Source organism: Peromyscus eremicus, chromosome 12 (genome assembly GCF_949786415.1).
Source record: "Peromyscus eremicus chromosome 12, PerEre_H2_v1, whole genome shotgun sequence".
Lineage (NCBI taxonomy): Eukaryota > Metazoa > Chordata > Mammalia > Rodentia > Cricetidae > Peromyscus > Peromyscus eremicus.
In genome coordinates, this window is record NC_081428.1 from 74,387,621 (window position 1) to 74,414,904 (window position 27,284).

The 27,284-nt window shown below is 41.6% G+C and overlaps 1 protein-coding gene across 1 annotated transcript in view; it reads right to left on the minus strand.

Moving 5' to 3' along the window:
• The window catches only part of LOC131922282 (PH domain-containing protein DDB_G0287875-like), a 67,877-nt gene that overhangs the window by 5,805 nt on the left and 34,788 nt on the right, over nucleotides 1–27,284 (minus strand). Inside the window, exons 4-17 of the mRNA XM_059277043.1 lie at nucleotides 26,353–26,466; nucleotides 23,054–23,124; nucleotides 22,365–22,389; nucleotides 20,872–20,985; nucleotides 17,976–18,046; nucleotides 17,287–17,311; nucleotides 15,797–15,910; nucleotides 12,904–12,974; nucleotides 12,215–12,239; nucleotides 10,735–10,839; nucleotides 7,855–7,925; nucleotides 6,716–6,740; nucleotides 2,082–2,116; nucleotides 1,272–1,296 (exon numbers count right to left, since the gene is read on the minus strand). Coding sequence (XP_059133026.1) covers nucleotides 1,272–1,296; nucleotides 2,082–2,116; nucleotides 6,716–6,740; nucleotides 7,855–7,925; nucleotides 10,735–10,839; nucleotides 12,215–12,239; nucleotides 12,904–12,974; nucleotides 15,797–15,910; nucleotides 17,287–17,311; nucleotides 17,976–18,046; nucleotides 20,872–20,985; nucleotides 22,365–22,389; nucleotides 23,054–23,124; nucleotides 26,353–26,466 — 891 coding nt within the window. The remainder of the gene's footprint in view (nucleotides 1–1,271; nucleotides 1,297–2,081; nucleotides 2,117–6,715; nucleotides 6,741–7,854; nucleotides 7,926–10,734; nucleotides 10,840–12,214; nucleotides 12,240–12,903; nucleotides 12,975–15,796; nucleotides 15,911–17,286; nucleotides 17,312–17,975; nucleotides 18,047–20,871; nucleotides 20,986–22,364; nucleotides 22,390–23,053; nucleotides 23,125–26,352; nucleotides 26,467–27,284) is intronic.

Here is a 27,284-nt window from a genome sequence, read left to right on the forward strand (position 1 = left end):
GATCAGGCTGAAAATCCCTATGTATAACAGGATGAGTTTCAACTTATGGTTCTCCTCACTCTAGCTCTGAAGAATTGGGTTTACAGAAGTGTGCCACAATGGGCACATATTATACAGTCATTGGGATCAAATCCAGGGCTTTGCACATGGTAGACGCACACTAAAGCGAACTGGTCTTTACATTCCTGCCCATTGACCTTCTTTGACAAATCTGGCTGTGAGGGTACTCTAACACAGCCAGCATCTTCAAAATGATGATACCCAGCCATACTCTGACTGTGTAACTCACTGCTGCTTATATCATTCCACTGAGTGCTCCGACATAGCAGGCAGCAGGGAGACTGACCACCAGTGATAGAAGCAATACTGGAACACAAACTGGAGCTCACCTTTAAAGATGGATATATAGCCAAGAATGATCCAGTGCAGCTCAAAAATGAAGGGATGACTGGAGGTCTTAGTGGACATTGCCCATAAATTGTGTGGCTCTTTGGGCTCATGTTAATGTTGTCTAATCTGTTAAGCTTTTACAATAGTTCTTACTGGAATGAGCCATCTCTACCATAAATCCAGTTATCACACATATCCGACCTATTTTTCAGTGCAGTGTCTCCTATAGTCAAATGCTCTGATCTGACCAAACATATGGACTTTCCATCTATCATACTTATGAGTGTCTGCAGGCAGCTAAAGAGCACTGCCCGGCTTTCTGCCCACTTGGTGCTCATCATTGTCTGGTGTTTACCTAAGGCTGGGTTATTGCAGGCAGATGCTGGGAAGCTGGGTCTCTCACATAGGTATTCCTGAGCCCTTGACAAAATAAAAAGTACTTCCTGAGTTCTATCACTGGAAAGACTGATGACCTATCCCTATCATTCTCCAGAGAGATGCACAAAAAAACCCAAAACAAAACCAAGTCTCACACATCTGTATGGTGAACTTTGAACACTTTTTTTAAGGTAAAATGTGTATCTTGCTTTTTGAATTGACAAATTTGTCACTGGAAAGTGGACTCTGTCATAGGGATAACTGTATTGGGAAAAAAATCTATTTAAACCCTGCCTGGTACACAAAATGCCAAAATAACTAGAGGCATCAGAACTGAAAGCAGTGACTGTAGACACATGGGTAGGACTCATTACTTAGGGCATTGCCTTTTCCCCCACTTAAACTCCCAATAGGAGTCTTATATCACATTGTTGTGTCAGAGAAAAGACGGCCAGCATTTAAACAATTCTAAAATGTGTTTTGAGAGATTCCATAATACATACAACAATTAAAACTTCTACTCTCCACCTGTAATTGAAAGGAAAGAAAACACTTTGAGATTCATGTCATACAGAGTCTGTTTGCATAGCTCTTTGGTTCACCCTATGACACAGCATAGTGTAAAGCAGGATAGGAAAAAGACATTAAAAAAAAAAGACTGTATTCATACATTATGTGATGATGTCACAGAAAACCAGGGCTACGTACTTTGTGACAAAAACTAATACATCACACACTAATGCTGACTCAAAGTGAGAGCAGAGCACCTCTTCTGTTTGGCCTTCACTGAGGGCTCCCTAAGCTACATCCCAGCATGGCAGACCAACTTAACAACCTGCCCTGGGAGATTAATTCCTTCTATGAGGGGGCCTCCAATTATTTGCATGAGTGCACATATTTTAAATGTATTATACCCTAAATATTCAATTATTGGATGCATGAAGCTTCCCACCACATAGGTTTTTGGGGAACAATCCAAACTCTATCTAGATGACAGGCTGGGAGAGGTCCCTTAAGGAAAAACACACATCTTAATAGATGATATGCCTGTTAATTTCTGAGTCAATATTACACACATTTATCTAAAGGGGAACCTTTTTTCTCCAGAAGAAAAGGCCCCCTCATACAGACTGTGACACTTGACACTGGAAGATTTGATTCAGTCTGGACCAAGATGGTACAATTCCACTTTGTCCTCTTCCTAAATTAACTCATGATGCCCTGCTCAGTTTCGTTGTTCAATGGGATATCCACTGAAACGTAAGATCACTAGAATAACCTTTCTATCTTAGAGAAAAGAAAGGTCCCCTTACCTTCTCCACCTTCACTTGTGTCTCTTCAGGTGACACTAAAGGGGACAGAAAGTGACTGTCAGCTCATGATCCTGCTTACTACTTATGCAGCATTCTTGCTTGATGTGGCTAAAAGTGCATGGACTTAGTAAATGTGACTAGACCTACTGAACAGGATGGTTGGGCAGCTGCTGAACTGTCTTCCCTTGAAGGAAATTAAAACAGAAAAAGGCCTGGAGAGATATGAGTAACAGAGTTGTTGTATTTCCAGACAGTGGGGGATCTAAAGCAACATAAAATAATCTATCCAATTGAAGATTAAGTACAAATCTTCACAAGTATTCTCTTTGGAGTGACCACTGGTGTGCTTCAGTTTGCATGTAGAGGTCAGAAGACAAATTGTGGGATCCCAAATTGTAGATGCATAAGATAACCCCTATACCTAAGGCTCAGGGAACATTTTGATAGAGGATTGAAAAGACTATAAGAACCGGAGGGACAGGGACAGGACACATGCTGCTAGATAGTGTCTTCGAGACATGGCAGGGATGCTATAGCCAATGAAATCTCAACAAAGTTCCCCAAATAGGACCTGCATCATGACAGCTCCTACTGATATGGCACCCTAGACCAGGAGCTACAGAGAGGTTGCAGAGAGATGAATTTTCTCCAGAGGTAAGCCTCCTCATAAGTTATCTAATCCTGAACTAACTGCACTAAACATACAAGAGCACACATAGGTATATATAAGAGCATCATTAAATGAACTCATCTGTTTATGTAAGTATAATAGTTATCAGAGAAGAACTCATATATTTGAAGGGGGGACTTGGGATGAGTTGGATTGAAAAGAAGGTAGGATAGAATGATGTAAACACAGTAGTCACATTAAATTCTCAAAGAATTAAAAATGTAAATTATAACAATCCTGGTCTTTCACTTTTGTCTTCCTTCCTTCAATCAAGGTTTTTCATTGAAGCTAAACCCAGACTAATAGTCAGCAAGACCCAGAATCCTCCTTCTCTGCCCCTGAATACGCTGGGGTTAGGGGTGTGCATAGAATTGTCTGACCTTTTTTATATGTGCACTGGAGATTAAATCATCCTGAGTGAGGTAACCCAGACTCAGAAAGACAAACATGGTATGTACTCACTCATAGGAAGATACTAGATGTAAAACAAAGATGACTAGACTGCTGCTCACAACTCCAGGGAGGCTACCTAGAAAACAGGACCCCAAGAAAGACACGGGGATCGCCCAATGACAGAGAAATGGATGAGATCTACATGAACAACCTGGACGTGAGTGGGGGTAATGAAGGGCAAGGGTCGAGGGAAAGAGAGCTTAGGGGAGTGGGAGACCTCAGCTAGATCAAGAACAGAGAGGGAGAACAAGGAATAAGAGACCATGATAAATGAAGACCACATGAGAATAGGAAGAAGCAAAGTGCTAGAGAGGCCCACAGAAATCCACAAAGATACCTCCACAATAGACTACTGGCAATGGTCGAGAGACAGCCCGAACTGACCTACTCTGGTGATCTGATGGCCAAACACCCTAATTGTCGTGCTAGAAACCTCATCCAATGACTGAGGGAAATGGATGCAGAGATCCACAGCCAGGCCCCAGGTGGAGCTCTGGGAGTCCAATTGGCGAGAAAGAGGAGGGTTTGTATGAGCGAGAATTGTTCAGACCAAGGTTGGAAAAAGCACAGGGACAAATAGCCAAATGAATGGAAACACAAGAACTATGAACCAATAGCTGAGGAGCCCCCAACTGGATCAGGCCCTCTGGATAAGTGAGACAGTTGATTAGCTTGATCTGTTTGGGAGGCATCCAGGCAGTGGGACCAGGACCTGTCCTCAGTGCATGAGCTGGCTGTCTGGAACCTGGGGCTTATGCAGGGACACTTAGCTCAGCCTGGGAGGAGATGGGAATGGAGGGGGGGCTGGAGGGAAGGCGGGGGGGGGGGCTGGCGGGGGGAGGACAAGTGAATCCGTGGCTGATATGCAAAATTAAATTAAATCATAAAATAAGATTTAAAAAAATTAAAAAGCAAAACAGGGTACCGATGTGTGTGCACAGTCTAATCACCTTCTGAGCATCTGTACACCAAGTATTTAACTTTAAACAACTATTTAAAAGTGAATGTTCATGTCCCATGACATTATCTCTCAAAGGTAAAAATGATGCAATCTTGGTAAGTATGAATAATGAGATAAATTGCAATAATTCATCATATGTGGTGCATATTTTATGGAAGAATAATGCACAATGGATAATCTACATGTGTTTATGAACATGGTTTTCTGGTCTTTATAACACTTCTGCTTTGTGAAATATATATATAAACATATATACATATATATCTGCAAGCCCTTTAAACTTACCGAAACTCCTAAATAATGATTAGAAGTTGTGCATTTTTGGCAAGGTGAAGACCAAAGACATGAGACTTCTCTTAGAGAAGGCACAAAGGCTAGGAATTCTCAGAGGTGATCCTTTCCATGCAAAATGAGGGCCTGTGAACACGAGGCTGCCACCAGTATATAGATGCAGGTAAATTCGAGCAGATATTCCACTAATTGGAGTCACAGCTTCAGGTGTTTGGTCCAAATGACCATCACATGTCAGTGACTTTACTGTTGTCACTCTTCCTAAGATTTCAGACAATGCTCTTCCGTGTGTGTGTGTGTGTGTGTGTGTGTGTGTGTGTGTGTGTGTGTGTCTGTGTGTGTGTATCCCTGGGCGTGTCTTGGTGTGTCTATGTGTGTGGTTTCACTTAGTTGGTTTTATTTTTGTTTTGTTGTTTTTTTTTTTGTTTGTTTGTTTGTTTTGAGACAGGGTTTCTCTGTGTAGCTTTGCGCCTTTCCTGGAACACACTCTGTAGACCAGGCTGGCCTCAAACTCACAAGATCTGCCTGCCTCTGCCTCCTGAGCGCTGAGATTAAAGGCATGTACCACCACTGCCTGGCTCACGTAGTTGCATGGATCGCTTAGTTGTTTTTTTTGTTGTTGTTGTTTTTTACTGTGTCTTGTGTCACTCTGCTTATGTGACTGCTCCAAGCTGACTCTGGTTAACTCCTCTGTCTTTACACGTTCAAGTGCCTCAGTTGCTCACCACCAGCCTTCCACCTATGCCCATCAGGTAAAGGGATGAGCCAGATGACTTAGTAAGATTCAAATGTCCTTCTGCAAATGTAGTCCACTAAAAGTTTTGTGTTCCAGACTCTTCTCTTGTGACTGATAAGTTTAGAGAAAGAGGGAGAGAAAATTATGGAATACAAAAGACACGACACATAGAGACTCATTCTGGGGATTCTTCTGAGAAATGTTTTATAGTATGAAACATCACGAAAAAGATTCCTGGTATAAGGGAATTGTCACACATTGATGTATTACCAGGTACAGAGTACAGAGTCCACATGGCACTCCAGAAGCAGGAGAAAGTGGCTGGAGAAGACAAAAATGGAAGATTATGGGGGTGGAAACTGGTCCTGGATCTCTGTGGGACAACTTGCTATTCCCAGAAGAAATCCACAAATACACAGAACACTAAGGACAATCACAGAATGTGGCAAGATGTGTGTCGTTTAGCACAAAATGGACTAGCAAGTTATTCTTAAGGATAAAATTTGGGAAAATGTAAAAAGGGAGAGGATCTATGAACAGTAAGAGTCATGATGGATGAATAAGATGAAATACAGTGCATAAACATATCAAAATTAATAAAATTATATTAATAATTAAAAAAATAAAATTTAAATGTATTGCTGGAATAATGATGCAGCACAGATCATTAAACGAATGATGACTGGAAATCCTAGTGCATACTGTCCTTAAATTTTGTGACTCTTTGTGCCCATGCCAATGTTGTATAATCTGTTAATGCTTTTCTCCAGAACTTACATGAATACGTCAGATCTAAGAGAAATCCATTTTGAACTATCCATCCCACTCTCCCATGTCCTTTATTTAATTTTGGGATTCTGTCATCTTAAAAGAAGCACTGTGCTTCTCTACCTTTCAAAGCAGTGACTGTCTGCTGCATGCTGAATGACACTTCCTAGGACTTCTAACCACTACAGCAGTCATTGCAGTGTTTGGGATCCCTATCGATTTGCCTTACTGCAGGCAGATGTAAGAAGGCAGAGCTCTCCAAGGGGATTATTGTGCCCTTGATGAGGTAAGAAGTGGCTCTTAAGATGCACAGCTAAGGACCCTCATCACTACCTCTTGAGTTCTGGTTTATTCGTCTATGAAGGAACGCAAGCATGTAACCCAACCATGCATGGCTGTGGTCAAGTTTGAATACATTTTTGTAGATAAACTGTATTCTGATTTTTCAATTTACAAACTCATAACTAGAAATTGGGTTGGGTAGTTGGGATATTTTTCTTTGGAAAAAAATTTAGACACAACTTGGTGAACAAATCCTTCAAATAACTAAAGGAATCACAGTTGAACATGACAACCATAGACACCTGGTCATGATTTGTTACTTGGGATGTCATTTCCTTAAAAAAAAATAAAAACATATAATTTTCATTATCAGTTAGCAGCTTATATCACAGTGGTGTATCATATAAAAGACAACTAGTATTTACACAATTCTCATCTAAATTGTGTCTTAGAGAGTGTTCTACAGTACATACCACGTCTGCATTTATTAAATAGTACCTGTAATTGAAAGGAAAGAAAATATTTAACATTTAGATCATGTTGAATAATATTTGTAAAGATCTGTGATCCTTCCGTAGTTGACATAATGAGGATATAAAAGTGTAGTCAAGTGGAGACTATATTAATTGACTCCTTATTTGATGATGTAACAGAAGATCTGGGACTCTATACTTTGTGCTAAAGACTAGTACCTTTTACAATTTTTTCTGATTCAAGGGCTGATCAGGATAACCTGTCTGGCCTCTACTGAATGTTCCCTAATCTACATCACATAACGTCTATGAAAACTTGTATTTTCATTTATTTTTTTCATCTTTCAATGTTGTTGGGTTTTTTTGTTCAGTTTTTTTCAGTTTACATACCAACCACAGTTCTCCCTCCCATCCCTCCTTCCACTCCCCTTTTCCTTTCTTTCCCCGACTCCCTCCACCCCCACCCTACCTCTCATCCACTCCTCCAAAAGGGTAAGGCCTTCCATGGGGAGTCAACAAAGCCTGGTACATTCAGTTGAGGCAGGACCAACACCCCCCACACACACCCTGCATCAAGGCTGAGCAAGGCATCCCACCATACAGACTGGGCTCCAAAAAGCCAACTCATGAAAACTTATATTTTTCACTAAGATATTTTTTGTTTCTAGGGACTATGGTAGAAATAATTTGAGCATATGACCCAAAGTTTGATGTGTCTGGAGCTTAGTGTGCCCAACAACATGAGGATCTTTAAAAACATGATGTACTGGGCTGGAAAGATGACTCAGATGTTAAGAGCACTGGCTGCTCTTCCAGAGGACCTGGGTTCAATTCCCAGTACCCACGTGGCAGCTCACACCTGTCTGCAACTCCAGTTCCAGGGCTTGTGATACCCTCACACAGACATACATGCTCATATTGGGATTTGATTTCCAGCACCTACATGGTGCTTCTGCCCTTCTTGGCACCAAGTACGCACGTGATACAAATATACACATGCAGGCAAAATACACTTTAAAAACAAACAACAACACATGATGTACCTGATCAGTTTCTTAATTCAAATGTGATACCCATTGAAACATAAGGGGACCACCGAGGTAACCTTTCTACCTCAGAGAAAGAAAAGGCCCTTTTACCTCGACCATGCTCACTGTAGACTTTCGCTGGTTAACTGGTGAAACTGTATTATCAGGAGGTTCATGGGACACTAGGGGGACAGAAAGTGACTGTCAGTTCACGGGACTGCTTACTATTTACACTGGACTTTACTTGATGTGGGTGAAAGTGTACGGACTTAGCACATGTGACTAAACCTACTGAACAAGATGGTTCTGCTGCTGCTAGACTATCTTCCCATAAAGCAAACTAAGGCAGAGGGAAGACTTGGAGAAAAACGAAGATGTATTTTTATGTTGTATAATATTTTGTTTATTAGGCACTGAGATCCTATCTCCACCCACCTTATATTCCTGTCACCACCTCCCTAGTGCTGGGATTAAAGGCATGTACCACCACCACCTGGCTCTGTTTCTCTTTTAGACTGGTAAATCTCCTGTAGCCCAGGGTGGCCTTGAACTCCTGATTTTCCTGCTTCCTCCTCCCAAGTGCTAGGATTAAAGGTGTGAACTATTACTGCCTGGCCTCTATGGTTAACTCATGGCTAGCTCCACCCTCTGATCTCCAGGCAAGCTTTGTCAGAACACAAACAAAATATCATACAACACCTTTGTACATGTAGTGAAGATCTGAGCCCGATGACCTACTGAGATTCAACTGCCTTTCTAGGCATATTGTCCCCAAGAAGGGTTCTGTTCAGTTCTCTCCCAGTGACTTTGTTAGTCTCATGAGTTTTGTGAGGGAGGGACATATAATGAATACAAAAAGGCCCAGGACACCAAAAGCTGAGGCTGGGGACATGCTTGGGGGTTAGGCCACATTGCATGGGCAATGTGTTCTGGTATGTAGCATCAATAATAAAGTAACAGGTAGAAGGGATCACATAGGCCTCCATGGCTTGCCAGACCTATAGTCCTGAGTCAACATGACAATTATGAAAGAGGAGAAGTGGTTGGAGAAGGATAGGGGCAAGAGGAATAAGGGAGATTGAAAGGTGGGGACTAGAAGTGGAATCCCATGTCTCTGGCACACATGGCTCAGAAGCAGGAGTCTGAATTTACAATCAATAAACATGGTGCATTAACCCTACAGGGCTAGCCTATGATTGATACCAGACCACTTGTACAGTGAGAAAATCCAGGAGAAGCAGACATGTTTCTGATGAGCCTTGACTGTGAACCTACTCAAGTAGCTAAAATAAAGGCACTTTGAGGAAAATGATTCCTTAGATTATAAGTTCATGTTGCAGAAAAGATGTGACAGGCCAGATCATGCAAAGAGTGAGAGACTCAAGTACTGAAAACACAGAGAACAGACATAGCCTATGGCCAGATGGGTACCAAGAGATAGCCAATCTCCATGAATCCATTCTATTATCCTGAGGAACACGGGCAGTCTTTTAGGAGAACTCTCAAACCCAGCCTCTGCCTTGGAGGATGAATCAAGAATGCTTTGGCACTAAGGACAAACCAGAGTGCAGACACTTTCTCATCCATTAAGTCAAAGGATCCAAAATAAACATCAGGCTTTAACCTTCCTTGACTCAAACATCTAACATGCATGCCAATATGAGGAACACAGATTAAAAAAATATAAAGCCATACATTATATCCTTAATTGTCAGGACATTGCTAGTGCTGCAAGGAAGCCAGACTAGAGAACCCTACCAGCTATCTAGAAGTTTGCCCTGCGGATGTCCTTTAAAGAGAGACAAAATGGTCAAGAAATGAACAAAGAGGTATACTACAAATGTCCCAAGGAAACCAGGGACAGGAACTGCATCACCAGAACCACTTTGTAGGCCCTTTATTTATATGTACATTTGAATGCAAAGGAGAAGGTTGTCCACACCAGAGAGATTGGCTTTACCATAGATTAAAACCCTAAAATAAATGTACCAGTCATTTTAACATCAGTAGTCAACTTCATAGAGTCCAGATCCCAGAGGATGCCTGTATGGCATTATCTTGACAAGGTTAACTGAGGTAGCAACTGGTTCAGCTGTTAGTGCATTATTCCTGGGACTGAGATCCATGACTATAGAAGGAGAAGGTGAGCTGAGCATAAAGAAACACTCCTTTTCTCTATTTCTGTTGCTCTCAGGCTCCTGTATCTATGGTTGCTCAGCAAATATGCACACCATACTCATGGTATCATGGGAAGACAAGCACTCCTCCTTGGGCATGTTTGGGTCATAGTATTTCACCACACAAACAGGGAAAGTACCTTATGCACAAATTCCATGGAGAACTACTAAGCACAGTGATAGGCTTGGACACTTGGTAGTGATAAATGCTGATGAGCACTAAGTGTTGAAAGATTGCCTTCAAATGACAGAGATGAACGCAAGAATATTATACCTGACAAGACTACCATGATGCCTTTGAAAAGGAAGAACACAGAAACCTCCTTCCATGACCTTGTCTCTGTTCTTTCCCATAAGCACAGGGTGTGACACACTACTCCAGGGACCAAATCCCCTTTGGTCACACCAGAAATGCTGTTAACTGTATGAAATTTTGTGCTAACTCTTGACAGTTTTGACAATAACCATGTCAATCTTGAGCTTGTTTACATTCAGTTCATCACACTGCAGGTGTCTGGGAGAAAGTAACAGAGATGTTGCCTCACCTATTCCTGTCTACACCAGGTGAAGGGATGGTGACAGAGACAAGATTGAGGTCACCTTTCCTCTGTTTCTTGTTACTCAATGTTTGCAAAAGGTGAATTTACATTTCACTCTTAAATCGTGTGGTTGAATTTCAACTGAGGAACTATACAAGTCAACATTATATACATAGGAAAGTAATGCTAAGGTCATCATCTTTCCCTCCTATCATACAATAATGATTTACAACTACCGTATGTCACCCAATGAGATTAATGCATTTCAACAGTACCTTCGGCTTCAGTTGGTGGTAAAGTGCCACGCTGGACTTGAGGCACTTCAACATCCTTTGGAAAAGCATTGCCTCTCCTAAAGAGTTTCCTTTTAAATTTGGAAACTAGAATGCATTAACAGCAGAGACAGTTATGTCAGTTTCATGGCAGAATATAGAGGAAACCAGTCTGTTTTAGTACACTCCATGTCATGCCCTTTCTCCAGGCACCGTCATCAGAGTCACGGTGGTGTTTCAGGAGGATCACTGAGTGCACTGCACACTCCTGCATGCACTGCATTGGAGGTGTAGGCAAGTCCTAAGTTCATGGCAGTGTGACAGTGTTGTGTTTCCCTGCTGAATACATGTACCTAATGAGTGCACACCTTCAAATCATGGGGACTGACCAACCCTGAGAGGAAAAACACATGGAGCAGAGTGTACCCAACCAATACATTTAAAGATGTATTCCCACTGGATATGGAGTGCACTACTTTCATAACAGTTCTCTGTAGGCAGAGAAAGTGAAGCTCTGTAGTTCTAGGCCAGTATGGTACATAAGTAGGTAGTTCCAGTATAGATAAGGACAAACTGTGAGTCCCTGCACTCCGCCCCCAAAAGCAATGTATTCTCAGAGAATGAGGTAGTACACATCAACCTCCAGTTGGTGATTGCAGTTCTCAGTGCACATTGTCCTTAAATTGTGTTCCTCTTTGGGCCCATGCTTCTATTGTCTAATTTGTTCATGCATCTCTCCAGATCCAAAACCCATTTTAGAAATATCCATCCCACTGTCCCATGTCCTTTATTTAATTTTGGGACTCTGTCATCTTAAATGAAGCACTGTGCTTCTCTACCTTTCAAAGCAGTGACTGTCTGCTGCATGCTGAATGACACTTCCTAGGACTTCTAACCACTACAGCAGTCATTGCAGTGTTTGGGATCCCTATCGATTTGCCTTACTGCAGGCAGATGTAAGAAGGCAGAGCTCTCCAAGGGGATTATTGTGCCCTTGATGAGGTAGGAAGTGGCTCTTAAGATGCACAGCTAAGGAGCCTCATCACTACCTCTTGAGTTCTGCTTAACTCATTTATGAAGGAACACAAGCATGTAACTGACCCTGCATATCTGAGATGAGGTTTGAACACATTTTTGTAGTTTACCTGTATTCTGATTTTCAATTTACATATCTGTAACTGGAAATTGGGTTGTGAAAAAGCCATCCTACTTTTGGGGGAAAAACAGATTTAAACAAGAATTGAAGTACAATACCCTCAAATAACAAAGGATTACTGTTGAACACAAGGACCATAGATATATCCATGATTACTTACTTGGTGTGGCCCTTGCCTTTAAAAGAAACTAAGAAAAAAATCTAACACAGCAATTCTCATATCGTTCGGTATCTCACATCACAGTGGTGTATCACACAAAATACAACCAATGTTTTCACAATTCCCACCTAAGGTGTGTCTTAGGAAAGTGATCCCATAATACATACCACGTCTGTTTTTCTTAGTCATCATCTGCAATCAATAGGAAAGAAAATATTTAATGCCATGATCATGCTGAGTAATGTCTACAAAGCCTTTTTCACCTTAACATCGAGTGATTGAAATCAGGACAGAGAAGAGCAGTAACAAAGAGACTATATTAATGGGTACATTATTCGATGATGTCACAGAGATCTGGGACTCTGTCCTTTGTGATACAAACTAGTAGTGGGCATACTTTTTCTTATTCAGTGGCAGATCAGGTAAACCTATCTGGCCTATAGAGGGTTGCAAAACCTGTATCACATACCATCTATAAAAACTTTTATGTTTCACTAAGGTATTTTCTGTTTCTAGACTATGGTTTACAAAGAACTTGAGTATATAGTTGGAAGCTTAGTGTGTCCAGCTTGAGGATGTTCAGAGGATCTTTCAACCATGAGGACTGGTGTAAACTAGAGGCACCCACCTTGATGGGATCACTCATAAAGCAGGACACAAAGTTGTGCCACATTGTGATGTGTGCTGTCTTGATCAAGATCAAGTTGATACAGTTCCATTCCCTCCTCTTCCTAAATAAACTCTCTAATGTCCGTGATGACTCAGATCAGTTTAATGAATGAAATGTGATACACACTGAAACACAAGGGGACCACTGAGGTAACATTTCTACCTCAGGCAAGGGAAGGCCTCTTACCTTCACCAGCCGCTTTGGTAGTTTTTGTTTCATGCGTGGTGATTTGGCACTGGTAGAAGTTTCAGGGTACACTAGGGGAAAGAAAGCGACTCTCAGCTCACAGGTCTTAGTATTATTTACAGGGGATCTTTGCTTGATGTGAGTAAAAGCAAATGGACTTGGTACATCTCACTAAAACTAATGAACAATATGGTTGGGTTGTTGCAGGACTGTCTTCCAGGAAGACAAATAAAGGCAGAGAGTAGCTCTGGAGAGAAATGAGGAGCAGATTTTTTTTTGTTTGCAGGGAATTGTAATCTAAAGCAGTGTAAAAGAATCTATTATATGGTGTAAAGATGAAATGAATCATTCAAAATTTTCTTTTTATACTTATTCTGTTTGGGAGGCTCAACAGCTGGCAGTGCTCTAGCAGATGTGAACCTCTGTACCTAGTTCTCTCAGTCAACCATGTAGGTTCCAGGCTCAAAGTATTGATCTCAGTCTTTACAGCAAGTGCCTTTACTGCTAAGTTCTCACTGGCCCCCTAAAACAAATCTTACGATAAAAACCACAGAGTACAATCAGCCCCTGAGATGATATTCAGTGTAGGGCAATGGCTACTCTCTTCAGCTTCAGGTGGCCACCTGCAGACTTTTACCTATGTACATGTAGTACAGATCTGATCCACACCTTTACTAGAGACTCAACTGCCTTTCCAGGCATTTTTTTCTTAACAGGGTTCTTTTCTAATCTCTGCCAAGGAACTTTTCAGTCTCATGAGCTTTGTGAGAAACTGAAATTTAGTGATTACAGAAAGACCTAGAACACCCGGGACTGAGAATAAGGACATGTCTGGGACTTAGGACCCATTGCATGGACGATGTGTTGCCGTAAGAGAACCCACAATAAGGTAACACAAAGAAGGAACCACGTAAGCTTCTGTGGCAATTATGAAAGAGAAGTGGCTGGGAAAGGATAGGGGCAGGAGATCATAAGAAGAGAGACAGAAAGGTAGAGACTAGAAGAGGAATCCTGTTTCTCTGTCACACACAGCTCAGAAGCAGGCACTATACACTGAATCTACAGTTATAGTCTATGAGAGAGAGCAAAAAAAATCTGCAGAATGAGAGAATCCTAGGGGACCAGACATAGTTCTGATAAGCCTGGGCGGTGAGCCTACTGAAGAAGTGACAGGGAAGCCACTTAGAGAAGAGAGACTCCTTAGAGCATAAGCTCATGTCTGCAGGAAAGAAGAGACAAGTCAGCCCATGCCAAAGTGAGAGACTCGAGTACTGACAGCGTAAGGAACAGACACACATTATGGTGCATAGAGAGCTGATCCTCTCCTCTCCATACACTTTATTCTGAGGAACATGGGCAGTATTTTAGGGAAACTCACAAACTCAGTCTCTGCATATTGGAGGCTGAGGCAAGAGTGCCTCTAAAAGCATCAAAGATCACCCAGAGGGCAGATCCTTTCTCCCTATGTCATCCATTAATTTAAAGGATCAAAGAAGGACATCACCCTATAACCCTCCTTGATTCAAATTACACAGAATGCCAGATAAGTTAAGGAGCATAGACTGCTTAGAGCTAACAGCACACATGAGGCTTCTACTTTCAGGACATTGCTAAGGTAAGAAGGAGGCTAGTGTTGCTAGAGAAACCTGCTAACTACTTAGCAGTCTGCGATGTCCTACACGGAGTGACTAAATAGTCCACAGAGGACCTAGCAGGCACTACTACCAATGTCCCAAGGGAGCCGGGAACAGGATCTGCTCATTCTTTATCACCAGGACCATTTTGTAAGTGCTTCAAATGTATATTTGAATGCCCAGGCGCAGGTTGTCCCTCACCAGAGACTGCCTTTATCATAGATTGAAACCCCAAACTGATCACCACTGTTTGTGGGCATTGTGATGGCAAATATCAGTAGTCAACTGATAAGGTCAGGGCTCTAGTGATGCCTGCATGGCATTATCTTGACAAGGTTAACTGAGGTAGCAAATGGATCAGCTGTTAGTGCATAATTCCTGGGACTGAGATCCATGACTGTAGAAGGAGAAGGTGAGCTGAGCATAAAGAAACACTCCTTTTCTCTATTTCTGTTGTCCTCAGGCTCCTGTATCTATGGTTGCTCAGCAAATATGCACACCATACTCATGGTATCATGGGAAGACAAGCACTCCTCCTTGGGCATGTTTGGGTCATAGTATTTCATCACACAAACAGGAAAAGGATCTTATGCACAAATTCCATGGAGAGCTACTAAGCACAGTGACAGGCTTGGACACTTGGTAGTGATAAATGCTGATGAGCACTAAGTGTTGAAAGATTGCCTTCAAATGACAGAGATGAACGCAAGAATATTATACTGACAAGACTACCATGATGCCTTTGAAAAGGAAGAACACAGAAACCTCCTTCCATGACCTTGTCTCTGTTCTTTCCCATAAGCACAGGGTGTGACACACTACTCCAGGGACCGAATCCCCTTTGGTCACACCAGAAATGCTGTTAACTGTATGAAATTTTGTGCTAACTCTTGACAGTTTTGACAATAACCATGTCAATCTTGAGCTTGTTTACATTCAGTTCATCACACTGCAGGTGTCTGGGAGAAAGTAACAGAGACGTTGCCTCACCTATTCCTGTCTACACCAGGTGAAGGGACGGTGACAGAGACAAGATTGAGCTCACCTTTCCTCTGTTTCTTGTTACTCAATGTTTGCAAAAGGTGAATTTACATTTCATTCTTAAATCGTGTGGTTGAATTTCAACTGAGGAACTATACAAGTCAACATTATATACATAGGAAACTAATGCTAAGGTCATCATCTTTCCCTCCTATCATACAATAATGACTTACAACTACCGTATGTCACCCAATGAGATTAACGCATTTCAACAGTACCTTCTGGTTCACTCAGTTCTATAGCTACAGCTGTGCCACGCTGGACTTGAGGTACTTCAACATCCATTGGAGAAATAGTGGTTCTCCTAAATAATCTCCTTTGAATTTTGGAAACTAGAATGCATTAACAGCAGAGACAGTTATGTCAGTTTCATGGCAGAATATAGAGGAAACCAGTCTGTTTTAGTACACTCCATGTCATGCCCTTTCTCCAGGCACCGTCATCAGAGTCACGGTGGTGTTTCAGGAGGATCACTGAGTGCACTGCACACTCCTCCATGCACTGCATTGGTGGTGTAGGCAAGTCCTAAGTTCATGGCAGTGTGACAGTGTTGTGTTTCCCTGCTGAATACATGTACCTAATGAGTGCTCACCTTCAAATCATGGGGACTGACCAACCCTGAGAGGAAAAACACATGGAGCAGAGTGTACCCAACCAATACATTTAAAGATGTATTCCCACTGGATATGGAGTGCACTACTTTCATAACAGTTCTCTGTAGGCAGAGGAGGTGAAGCTCTGTGAGTTCTAGGCCAGTATGATACATAAGTAGGTAGTTCCAGTATAGATAAGACAAACTGTGAGTCCCTTCACTCCGCCCCCAAAAGCAATGTATTCTCAGAGAATGAGGAATTACACATTAGCCTCCAGTTGGTGATTGCAGTTCTCAGTGCATATTGTCCTTAAATTGTGCTCCTCTTTGGGCCCATGCTTCTGTTGTCCAATTTGTTCATGCATCTCTCCAGATCCAAAACCCATTTTAGAAATATCCATCCCACTGTCCCATGTCCTTTATTTAATTTTGGGACTCTGTCATCTTAAATGAAGCACTGTGCTTCTCTACCTTTCAAAGCAGTGACTGTCTGCTGCATGCTGAATGACACTTCCTAGGACTTCTAACCACTACAGCAGTCATTGCAGTGTTTGGAATCCCTATTTATTGGCCTTACTGCAGGCAGATGTAAGAAGGCAGACCTCTCCAAGGGGATTATTGTGCCCTTGATGAGGTAGGAAGTGGCTCTTAAGATGCACAGCTAAGGAGCCTCATCACTACCTCTTGAGTTCTGCTTAACTGGTTTATGAAGGAACACAAGCATGTAACTGACCCTGCAGATCTCAGATGAGGTTTGAATACATTTTTGTAGTTTACCTGCATTCTGATTTTCAATTTACATATCTGTGACTGGAAATTGGGTTGTGAAAAAGCCATCCTACTTTTGGGGGAAAAACAGATTTAAACAAGAATTGAAGTACAATACCCTCAAATAACAAAGGATTACTGTTGAACACAAGGACCATAGACATATCCATGATTACTTACTTGGTGTGGCCCTTGCCTTTAAAAGAAACTAAGTAAAAAAATCTAACACAGCAATTCTCATATCGTTTGGTATCTCACATCACAGTGGTGTATCACACAAAATACAACCAATGTTTTCACAATTCCCACCTAAGGTGTGTCTTAGGAAAGTGATCCCATAATACATACCACATCTGGGCTTTTTAGATGTCGCCTGCAATCAATAGGAAAGAAAATATTTAATGCCATGATCATGCTGAGTAATGTCTAAAAAGCCTTTTTTCCCTTAACATCGAGTGATTGAAATCAGGACAGAGAAGAGCAGTAACAAAGAGACTATATTAATGGGTACATTATTTGATGATGTCACAGAGATCTAGGACTCTGTCCTTTGTGATACAAACTAGTAGTGGGCATACTTTTTCTTATTCAATGGCAGATCAGGTAAACCTATCTGGCCTATAGAGGATTGCAAAACCTATATCACATACCATCTATAAAAACTTTTATGTTTCACTAAGGTATTTTCTGTTTCTAGACTATGGTTTACAAAGAACTTGAGTATATGGTTGGAAGCTTAGTGTGTCCAGCTTGAGGATGTTCAGAGGATCTTTCAACCATGAGGACTGGTGTAAACTAGAGGCACCCACCTTGATGGGATCACTCATAAAGCAGGACACAAAGTTGTGCCACATTGTGATGTGTGCTGTCTTGATCAAGACCAAGTTGGTACAGTTCCATTCCCTCCTCTTCCTAAAAAAACTCTCTAATGTCCGTGATGACTCAGATCAGTTTAATGAATGAAATGTGATACCCACTGAAACACAAGGGGACCACTGAGGTAACCTTTCTACCTCAGGCAAGGGAAGGCCTCTTACCTTCACCGTCCTCGTTGGTAGGTTTTGATTGCTGTGTGGTGAATTGGCACTGGTAGAAGTTTCAGGGTACACTAGGGGAAAGAAAGCGACTCTCAGCTCACAGGACTTAGTATTATTTACAGGGGATCTTTGCTTGATGTGAGTAAAAGCAAATGGACTTGGTACATCTTACTAAAACTAATGAACAATATGGTTGGGTTGTTGCAGGACTGTCTTCCAGGAAGACAAATAAAGACAGAGAGTAGCTTTGGAGAGAAATGAGGAGCAGATTTTTTTTTTTTGTTTGCAGGGAATTGTAATCTAAAGCAGTGTAAAAGAATCTATTATATGGTGTAAAGATGAAATGAATCATTCAAAATTTTCTTTTTATACTTATTCTGTTTGGGAGGCTCAACAGCTGGCAGTGCTCTAGCAGATGTGAACCTCTGTACCTAGTTCTCTCAGTCAACCATGTAGGTTCCAGGCTCAAAGTATTGATCTCAGTCTTTACAGCAAGTGCCTTTACTGCTAAGTTCTCACTGGCCCCCTAAAACAAATCTTACGATAAAAACCACAGAGTACAATCAGCCCCTGAGATGATTTTCAGTGTAGGGCAATGGCTACACTCTTCAGCTTCAGGTGGCCACCTGCAGACTTTTACTTATGTACATGTAGTACAGGTCTAATCCCAACCTTTACTAGAGACTCAACTGCCTTTCCAGGCACTTTTTTCTTAAAAGAGTTCTTTTCTAATCTCTGCCAAGGAACTTTTCAGTCTCATGAGCTTTGTGAGAAACTGACATTTAGTGATTACAGAAAGACCTAGAACACCCGGGACTGAGAACAAGGACATGTCTGGGACTTAGGACCCATTGCATGGACGATGTGTTGCTGTACAGAGAACCCACAATAAGGTAACACAAAGAAGGAACCACGTAAGCTTCTGTGGCCATTATGAAAGAGAAGTGGCTGGGAAAGGATAGGGGCAGGAGGTCATAAGAAGAGAGACAGAAAGTTAGGGACTAGAAGAGGAATCCTGTTTCTCTGTCACACACAGCTCAGAAGCAGGCACTATACACTGAATCTACAGTTATAGTCTATGAGAGAGAGCAAAAAAAATCTGCAGAATGAGAGAATCCTAGGAGACCAGACATAGTTCTGATAAGCCTGGGCGGTGAGCCTACTGAAGAAGTGACAGGGAAGCCACTTAGAGAAGAGAGACTCCTTAGAGCATAAGCTCATGTCTGCAGGAAAGAAGAGACAAGTCAGCCCATGCCAAAGTGAGAGACTCGAGTACTGACAGCGTAAGGAACAGACACACATTATGGTGCATAGAGAGCTGATCCTCTCCTCTCCATACACTTTATTCTGAGGAACATGGGCAGTATTTTAGGGAAACTCACAAACTCAGTCTCTGCATATTGGAGGCTGAGGCAAGCGTGCCTCTAAAAGCATCAAAGATCACCCAGAGGGCAGATCCTTTCTCCCTATGTCATCCATTAATTTAAAGGATCAAAGAAGGACATCACCCTATAACCCTCCTTGACTCAAATGACACAGAATGCCAGATAAGTTAAGGAGCATAGACTGCTTAGAGCTAACGGCACACATGAGGCTTCTACTTTCAGGACATTGCTAAGGTAAAAAGGAATCTAGTGTTGCTAGAGAAACCGGCTAACTACTTAGCAGTCTGCGATGTCCTACACGGAGTGACTAAATAGTCCACAGAGGACCTAGCAGGCACTACTACCAATGTCCCAAGGGAGCCAGGAACAGGATCTGCTCATTCTTTATCACCAAGACAATTTTGTAAGTGCTTCAAATGTATATTTGAATGCCCAGGCGCAGGTTGTCCCTCACCAGAGACTGCCTTTATCATAGATTGAAACCCCAAACTGATCACCACTGTTCGTGGGCATTGTAATGGCAAATATCAGTAGTCAACTGATAAGGTCAGGACTCTGGTGATGCCTGCATGGCATTATCTTGACAAGGTTAACTGAGGTAGCAAATGGATCAGCTGTTAGTGCATTATTCCTGGGACTGATCCATGACTATAGAAGGAGAAGGTGAGCTGAACATAAAGAAACACTCCTTTTCTCTATTTCTGTTGCCCTCAGGCTCCTGTATCTATGGTTGCTCAGCAAATATGCACACCATACTCATGGTATCATGGGAAGACAAGCACTTCTCCTTTGGCATGTTTGGGTCATAGTATTTCATCACACAAACAGGGAAAGTACCTTATGCACAAATTCCATGGAGAACTACTAAGCACAGTGACAGGCTTGGACACTTGGTAGTGATAAATGCTGATGAGCACTAAGTGTTGAAAGATTGCCTTCAAATGACAGAGATGAACGCAAGAATATTATACCTGACAAGACTACCATGATGCCTTTGAAAAGGAAGAATACAGAAACCTCCTTCCATGACCTTGTCTCTGTTCTTTCCCATAAGCACAGGGTGTGACACACTACTCCAGGGACCGAATCCCCTTTGGTCACACCAGAAATGCTGTTATCTGTATGAAATTTTGTGCTAACTCTTGACAGTTTTGACAATAACCATGTCAATCTTGAGCTTGTTTACATTCAGTTCATCACACTGCAGGTGTCTGGGAGAAAGTAACAGAGACGTTGCCTCACCTATTCCTGCCTACACCAGGTGAAGGGACGGTGACAGAGACATGATTGAGCTCACCTTTCCTCTGTTTCTTGTTACTCAATGTTTGCAAAAGGTGAATTTACATTTCATTCTTAAATCGTGTGGTTGAATTTCAACTGAGGAACTATACAAGTCAACATTATCTACATAGGAAACTAATGCTAAGGTCATCATCTTTCCCTCCTATCATGCAATAATGATTTACAACTACTGGATGTCACCCAATGAGATTAATGCATTTCAACAGTACCATCTGCTTCAGTTGGTGTCATATGTGCAGTAGTGCCACGCTGGACTTGAGGTACTTCAACATCCGTTGAAGAAACATTCCCTCTCCAAGGCAGTCTCCTTTGAATTTTGGAAAGTAGAATGCATTAACAGCAGAGATAGTTATGTCAGTTTCATGGCAGAATATAGAGGAAACCAGTCTGTTTTAGTACACTCCATGTCATGCCCTTTCTCCAGGCACCGTCATCAGAGTCACCGTGATGTTTCAGGAGGATCACTGAGTGCACTGCACACTCCTCCATGCACTGCATTGGTGGTGTAGGCAAGTCCTAAGTTCATGGCAGTGTGACAGTGTTGTGTTTCCCTGCTGAATACATGTACCTAATGAGTACACCATCAAATCACAGGGACTGACCAACCCTGAGAGGAAAAACACATGGAGCAGAGTGTACCCAATCAATACATTTAAAGATGTATTCCCACTGGATATGGAGTGCACTACTTTCATAACAGTTCTCTGTAGGCAGAGGAGGTGAAGCTCTGTGAGTTCTAGGCCAGTATGGTAGGTACATAAGTAGGTAGTTCCAGTATAGATAAGGACAAACTGTGAGTCCCTGCACCCCGCCCCTAAAAGCAATGTATTCTCAGAGAATGAGGTAGTACACATCAACCTCCAGTTGGTGATTGCAGTTCTCAGTGCACATTGTCCTTAAATTGTGCTCCTCTTTGGGCCCATGCTTCTATTGTCTAATTTGTTCATGCATCTCTCCAGATCCAAAACCCATTTTAGAAATATCCATCCTACTGTCCCATGTCCTTTATTTAATTTTGGGAATCTGTCATCTTAAAAGAAGCACTGTGCTTCTCTACCTTTCAAAGCAGTGACTGTCTGCTGCATGCTGAATGACACTTCCTAGGACTTCTAACCACTACAGCAGTCATTGCAGTGTTTGGGATCCCTATCGATTTGCCTTACTGCAGGCAGATGTAAGAAGGCAGAGCTCTCCAAGGGGATTATTGTGCCCTTGATGAGGTAGGAAGTGGCTCTTAAGATGCACAGCTAAGGAGCCTCATCACTACCTCTTGAGTTCTGCTTAACTCATTTATGAAGGAACACAAGCATGTAACTGACCCTGCAGATCTCAGATGAGGTTTGAATACATTTTTGTAGTTTACCTGTATTCTGATTTTCAATTTACATATCTGTAACTGGAAATTGGGTTGTGAAAAAGCCATCCTACTTTTGGGGGAAAAACAGATTTAAACAAGAATTGAAGTACAATACCCTCAAATAACAAAGGATTACTGTTGAACACAAGGACCATAGACATATCCATGATTACTTACTTGGTGTGGCCCTTGCCTATAAAAGAAACTAAGTAAAAAAATCTAACACAGCAATTCTCATATCGTTCGGTATCTCACATCACAGTGGTGTATCACACAAAATACAACCAATGTTTTCACAATTCCCACCTAAGGTGTGTCTTAGGAAAGTGATCCCATAATACATACCACGTCTGCGTTTCTTAGACGTCACCTGCAATCAATAGGAAAGAAAATATTTAATGCCATGATCATGCTGGGTAATGTCTACAAAGCCTTTTTCCCCTTAACATCGAGTGATTGAAATCAGGACAGAGAAGAGCAGTAACAAAGAGACTATATTAATGGGTACATTATTTGATGATGTCACAGAGATCTGGGACTCTGTCCTTTGTGATACAAACTAGTAGTGGGCATACTTTTTCTTATTCAATGGCAGATCAGGTAAACCTATCTGGCCTATAGAGGGTTGCAAAACCTATATCACATACCATCTATAAAAACTTTTATGTTTCACTAAGGTATTTTCTGTTTCTAGACTATGGTTTACAAAGAACTTGAGTATATGGTTGGAAGCTTAGTGTGTCCAGCTTGAGGATGTTCAGAGGATCTTTCAACCATGAGGACTGGTGTAAACTAGAGGTACCCACCTTGATGGGATCACTCATAAAGCAGGACACAAAGTTGTGCCACATTGTGATGTGTGCTGTCTTGATCAAGACCAAGTTGGTACAGTTCCATTCCCTCCTCTTCCTAAATAAACTCTCTAATGTCCGTGATGACTCAGATCAGTTTAATGAATGAAATGTGATACACACTGAAACACAAGGGGACCACTGAGGTAACCTTTCTACCTCAGGCAAGGGAAGGCCTCTTACCTTCACCGTCTTTGTTGGTAGGTTTTGATTGCTGTGTGGTGAATTGGCACTGGTAGAAGTTTCAGGGTACACTAGGGGAAAGAAAGTGACTCTCAGCTCACAGGACTTATTATTATTTACAGGGAATTTTTGATTGATGTGGATAAAACTGCATGGACTTAGTACATGGGATTAATTGTAATCAGACTTTTCTATTCCATCAGCAACACCCAAATATTCAGCAGTTGTTTTTGAAATAATTGACTCAGAGGCTTAATATTATTTACAAATGCTTGGCTGGTAGCTTAGGCTTATTAATAACTTGCTCTTTCACTTTTATTAACCCATAATTCTTATCTATAGGCAGCCACGTGGCTTGGTACCTTTCTCCATACAGCATTCTCATCTTGCTTCCTCTGGGTCTATCTTGGGACTCCTGACTTTGCCCTTTCTCTTTGTAGCAATCTTAGTTTGGTCACCCTGCCTGGCTACTGGCCAATTATCCTTTTATTAAATCAATTAAAGTGACAAATCTTTACCGTGTACAAGAGGATTCTTCCATGGCAACTAAATCTAATGGAAAATATGGTTGGGTTGTTGCTGGACTGTCTTCCAGGAAGACAAATTAAGGCCCCGTGCATGTCTGGAGAGAAATGAGGAACAGATATATTTTTCTTTCTAGGGAATCTGAATCTAAAGCAGTGTAAAAGAATAGTTATATCATGTAAAGATTAAATAAATGTTTCAAAAATTTATTTTTACATTTATTATATTTGGGAGGCTCAACAGCTGGCAGTGCTCTAGCAGAAGTGAACCTTCTGTACCTGGTTCTCTCAGTCAAACATGTAGGTTCCAGGTTCAAAGTATTGATCTCAGTCTTTACAACAAGTGCTTTTACTGCTATGCACCAACCACAGAAAGCTAACCTTATGATAATAATCACAGAGTTCAATCAGTCTCTGAGATGATTTAAGCACAGGATAACTGCTACTCTCATCAACCTCAGCTGGCCACCAGACTTTTACCTATGTACATCTAATAAAGGTCTGATCCATACCCTTTCTAGAGAGTCAACTGACTTTCCAGACATATATTTCTGAAAAGGGTTCTTTTCTGTTCTCTCCACTGATCTTTTCAATCTCATGAGCTTTGTGAGACAATAAATGATTACAGAAAGACCTAGAACACCCAGGACAAGATGAGAACAGTGTGGGAATTAGTCCACATTGCCTGAAAAATGTGTTCCAGTATACAAAATAACCAATAAGGTAACTGGAAAAATGGACCATATAGGCCTCCAAGGTTTTCCAGACCAAGAAACATGCCAATAATGAAAGAGAAGTGGCTGGAGAGAGAGAGAGAGAGGTCAGCAAGGCGTAACATGAATGGAAATTGAAAGTTGGGGGGCTAGAAGTAGAATCCTGTCTCTCTGCCACACACAGGTCAGAAGAGGACAGTATGCATTGAACCTACAGATATAGTGCACAGTAGGAAGTTTAAAAAAAAAAAAGCTGCAGAATGAGAGAATCCAAGAGAAGCAGACGTAGTTCGGATGGGCCTGGGCTGTGCGTCTACTGAAGTAGAAAAAGTAAGGCCACTTAGAGAAGAGAGACTCCTTAGAGCATAGGCTCATGTCCCCAGGAAAGAAGAGACAAGTCAGACCAGGCCAAGAGTGAGAGATTCGAGTACTGACAGCATAGGGGACAGACACCTCCTATAGGTGTCTGGAGAGCTGATCCCCTTGGGTCTATATCCTATATTATGAGGAACATGGGCAGTATTTTAGGGAAACTCACAAACTCAGTCTCTGCATATTAGAGGCTGAAGCAAGGATGCCTCTAAAAGCAAGAAAGATCACCCAAAGGGCAGACCCTTTCTCATCCATTAAGTCAAAGGTTCCATGATAGATATCAACCTGAAACCTCCCTTGACTGAAATCACCTAGCATGACACTTAAAGTCAAGGAACATAGACTGGTAAAAGCTAAAGACACATATAAGGTCTTTACTTGTCAGGACATAGCCAGTGTTGCAATGAGGCCGTACTAGAGAAGCCTGCTAGCTATTTGGCTGTCTAACCTTTGGTTGTCCTTTAAAGATGGCCTGAATGATCAACAGAAGACCAAGAAGGCACTACTACAAATGTCCCAGGGGAACCAGGGACAGGATCTGCTTATTCTGTATCACCAGGACCACTTGGTAAGAAATTTATACATACATTTGAATGCACAGGAGCAAGTTGTCCCTCACCAGAGAGACTGGCTTTATCGTAGACTGAAACTCCAAACTGTTTGTGGGCATTGTGATGGCAAATATCAGTAGTCATCTGATAAGGTCAGGGCTCTGGTGATGCCTGCATGGCATTATCTTGACAAGGTTAACTGAGGTAGCAAATGGTTCAGCTGTTAGTGCATTATTCCTGGGACTGAGATCCATGACTGTAGAAGGATAAGGTGAACTGAGCATAAAGAAACACTCCTTTTCTCTATTTCTGTTGCACTGGACCTCTGCACCTCTGCCTCAGGCTCCTGTATCTATGGTTGCTCAGCAAATATGCACACCATACTCATGGTATCATAGGAAGACAAGCACTTCTCCTTTGGCATGTTTGGGTCATAGTATTTCATCACACAAACAGGGAAAGTACCTTATGCACAAATTCCATGGAGAGCTACTAAGCACAGTGACAGGCTTGGACACTTGGTAGTGATAAATGCTGATGAGCACTAAGTGTTGAAAGACTGCCTTCAAATGACAGAGATGAACGCAAGAATATTATACCTGACAAGACTACCATGATGCCTTTGAAAAGGAAGAACACAGAAACCTCCTTCCATGACCTTGTCTCTGTTCTTTCCCATAAGCACAGGGTGTGACACACTACTCCAGGGACCGAATCCCCTTTGGTCACACCAGAAATGCTGTTAACTGTATGAAATTTTGTGCTAACTCTTGACAGTTTTGACAATAACCATGTCAATCTTGAGCTTGTTTACATTCAGTTCATCACACTGCAGGTGTCTGGGAGAAAGTAACAGAGACGTTGCCTCACCTATTCCTGTCTACACCAGGTGAAGGGACGGTGACAGAGACAAGATTGAGCTCACCTTTCCTCTGTTTCTTGTTACTCAATGTTTGCAAAAGGTGAATTTACATTTCATTCTTAAATCGTGTGGTTGAATTTCAACTGAGGAACTATACAAGTCAACATTATCTACATAGGAAACTAATGCTAAGGTCATCATCTTTCCCTCCTATCATACAATAATGATTTACAACTACCGTATGTCACCCAATGAGATTAACGCATTTCAACAGTACCTTCTGCTTCACTTTCTGATACATCTACAGAAGTGTCTGCCTGGACTTGCAGTATTTCAGCATTCTCAGGAGCAACCATGTGCTGTTGATGGTTCTCTTCCAAGACATTGGAATCTGGAAATGATTTAACAGCAGAGACAGTACGTCAGTTTCATGGTAGAAAATAGAGGAAACCAGTCTGTTTTAGTTAACTCCATGTCATGCCCATTCTCCAGGCACAGTCATCAGAGTCACGGTGGTGTTTCAGGAGGATCACTGAGTGTACTGCACACTCCTGCATGAATTGCATTGGTGGTGTAGGCAAGTCCTAAACTCATGTCAATGTGATGTTGTTAAAAGAATAGCAACATGACTGTGTTAAGTTTGCTTTTACCTGATAAACAGTGTCCATGTCTCTCTTGGAGTCCCATAAATATGGTAAACTTTATAAACTCCCTCCTTTCTGAGTAGTGTTTACTAGGATGCTATATACTGTGAAACTTCTCAGTGCAAAACATATGAATATACATATATATACATACATATACATGTATATCCATCCAAATACACACACATGCATGCATACATGCATGTACACACACACATACACACACACACACACACACACACACACAAAACTTGCCCTCAAATAAATGTACATATAATACCAAATTACTCTGTGGTATCTGTTATTAGCAGAACAGTTAGCTACATTTAAATGAATCCAGGTAGCATGAGATTGTGTTGGTTACTCGTGCAACCAACAGTAGAGAATGTATTTATTTTCACTGTTTACCTTCACTGTTTACATGAGAAACTATAGAAGGGCCCTAGCTTAGCAGAAATATATGATCTTCCTCCAATATTTTCAACCTGCCTAGTGCCTCTCAGTTAGTGATTCTCTGGTTAGTGGACCACACTGAGAGGTGAACAAGGCTTCCATATTTGGTAGA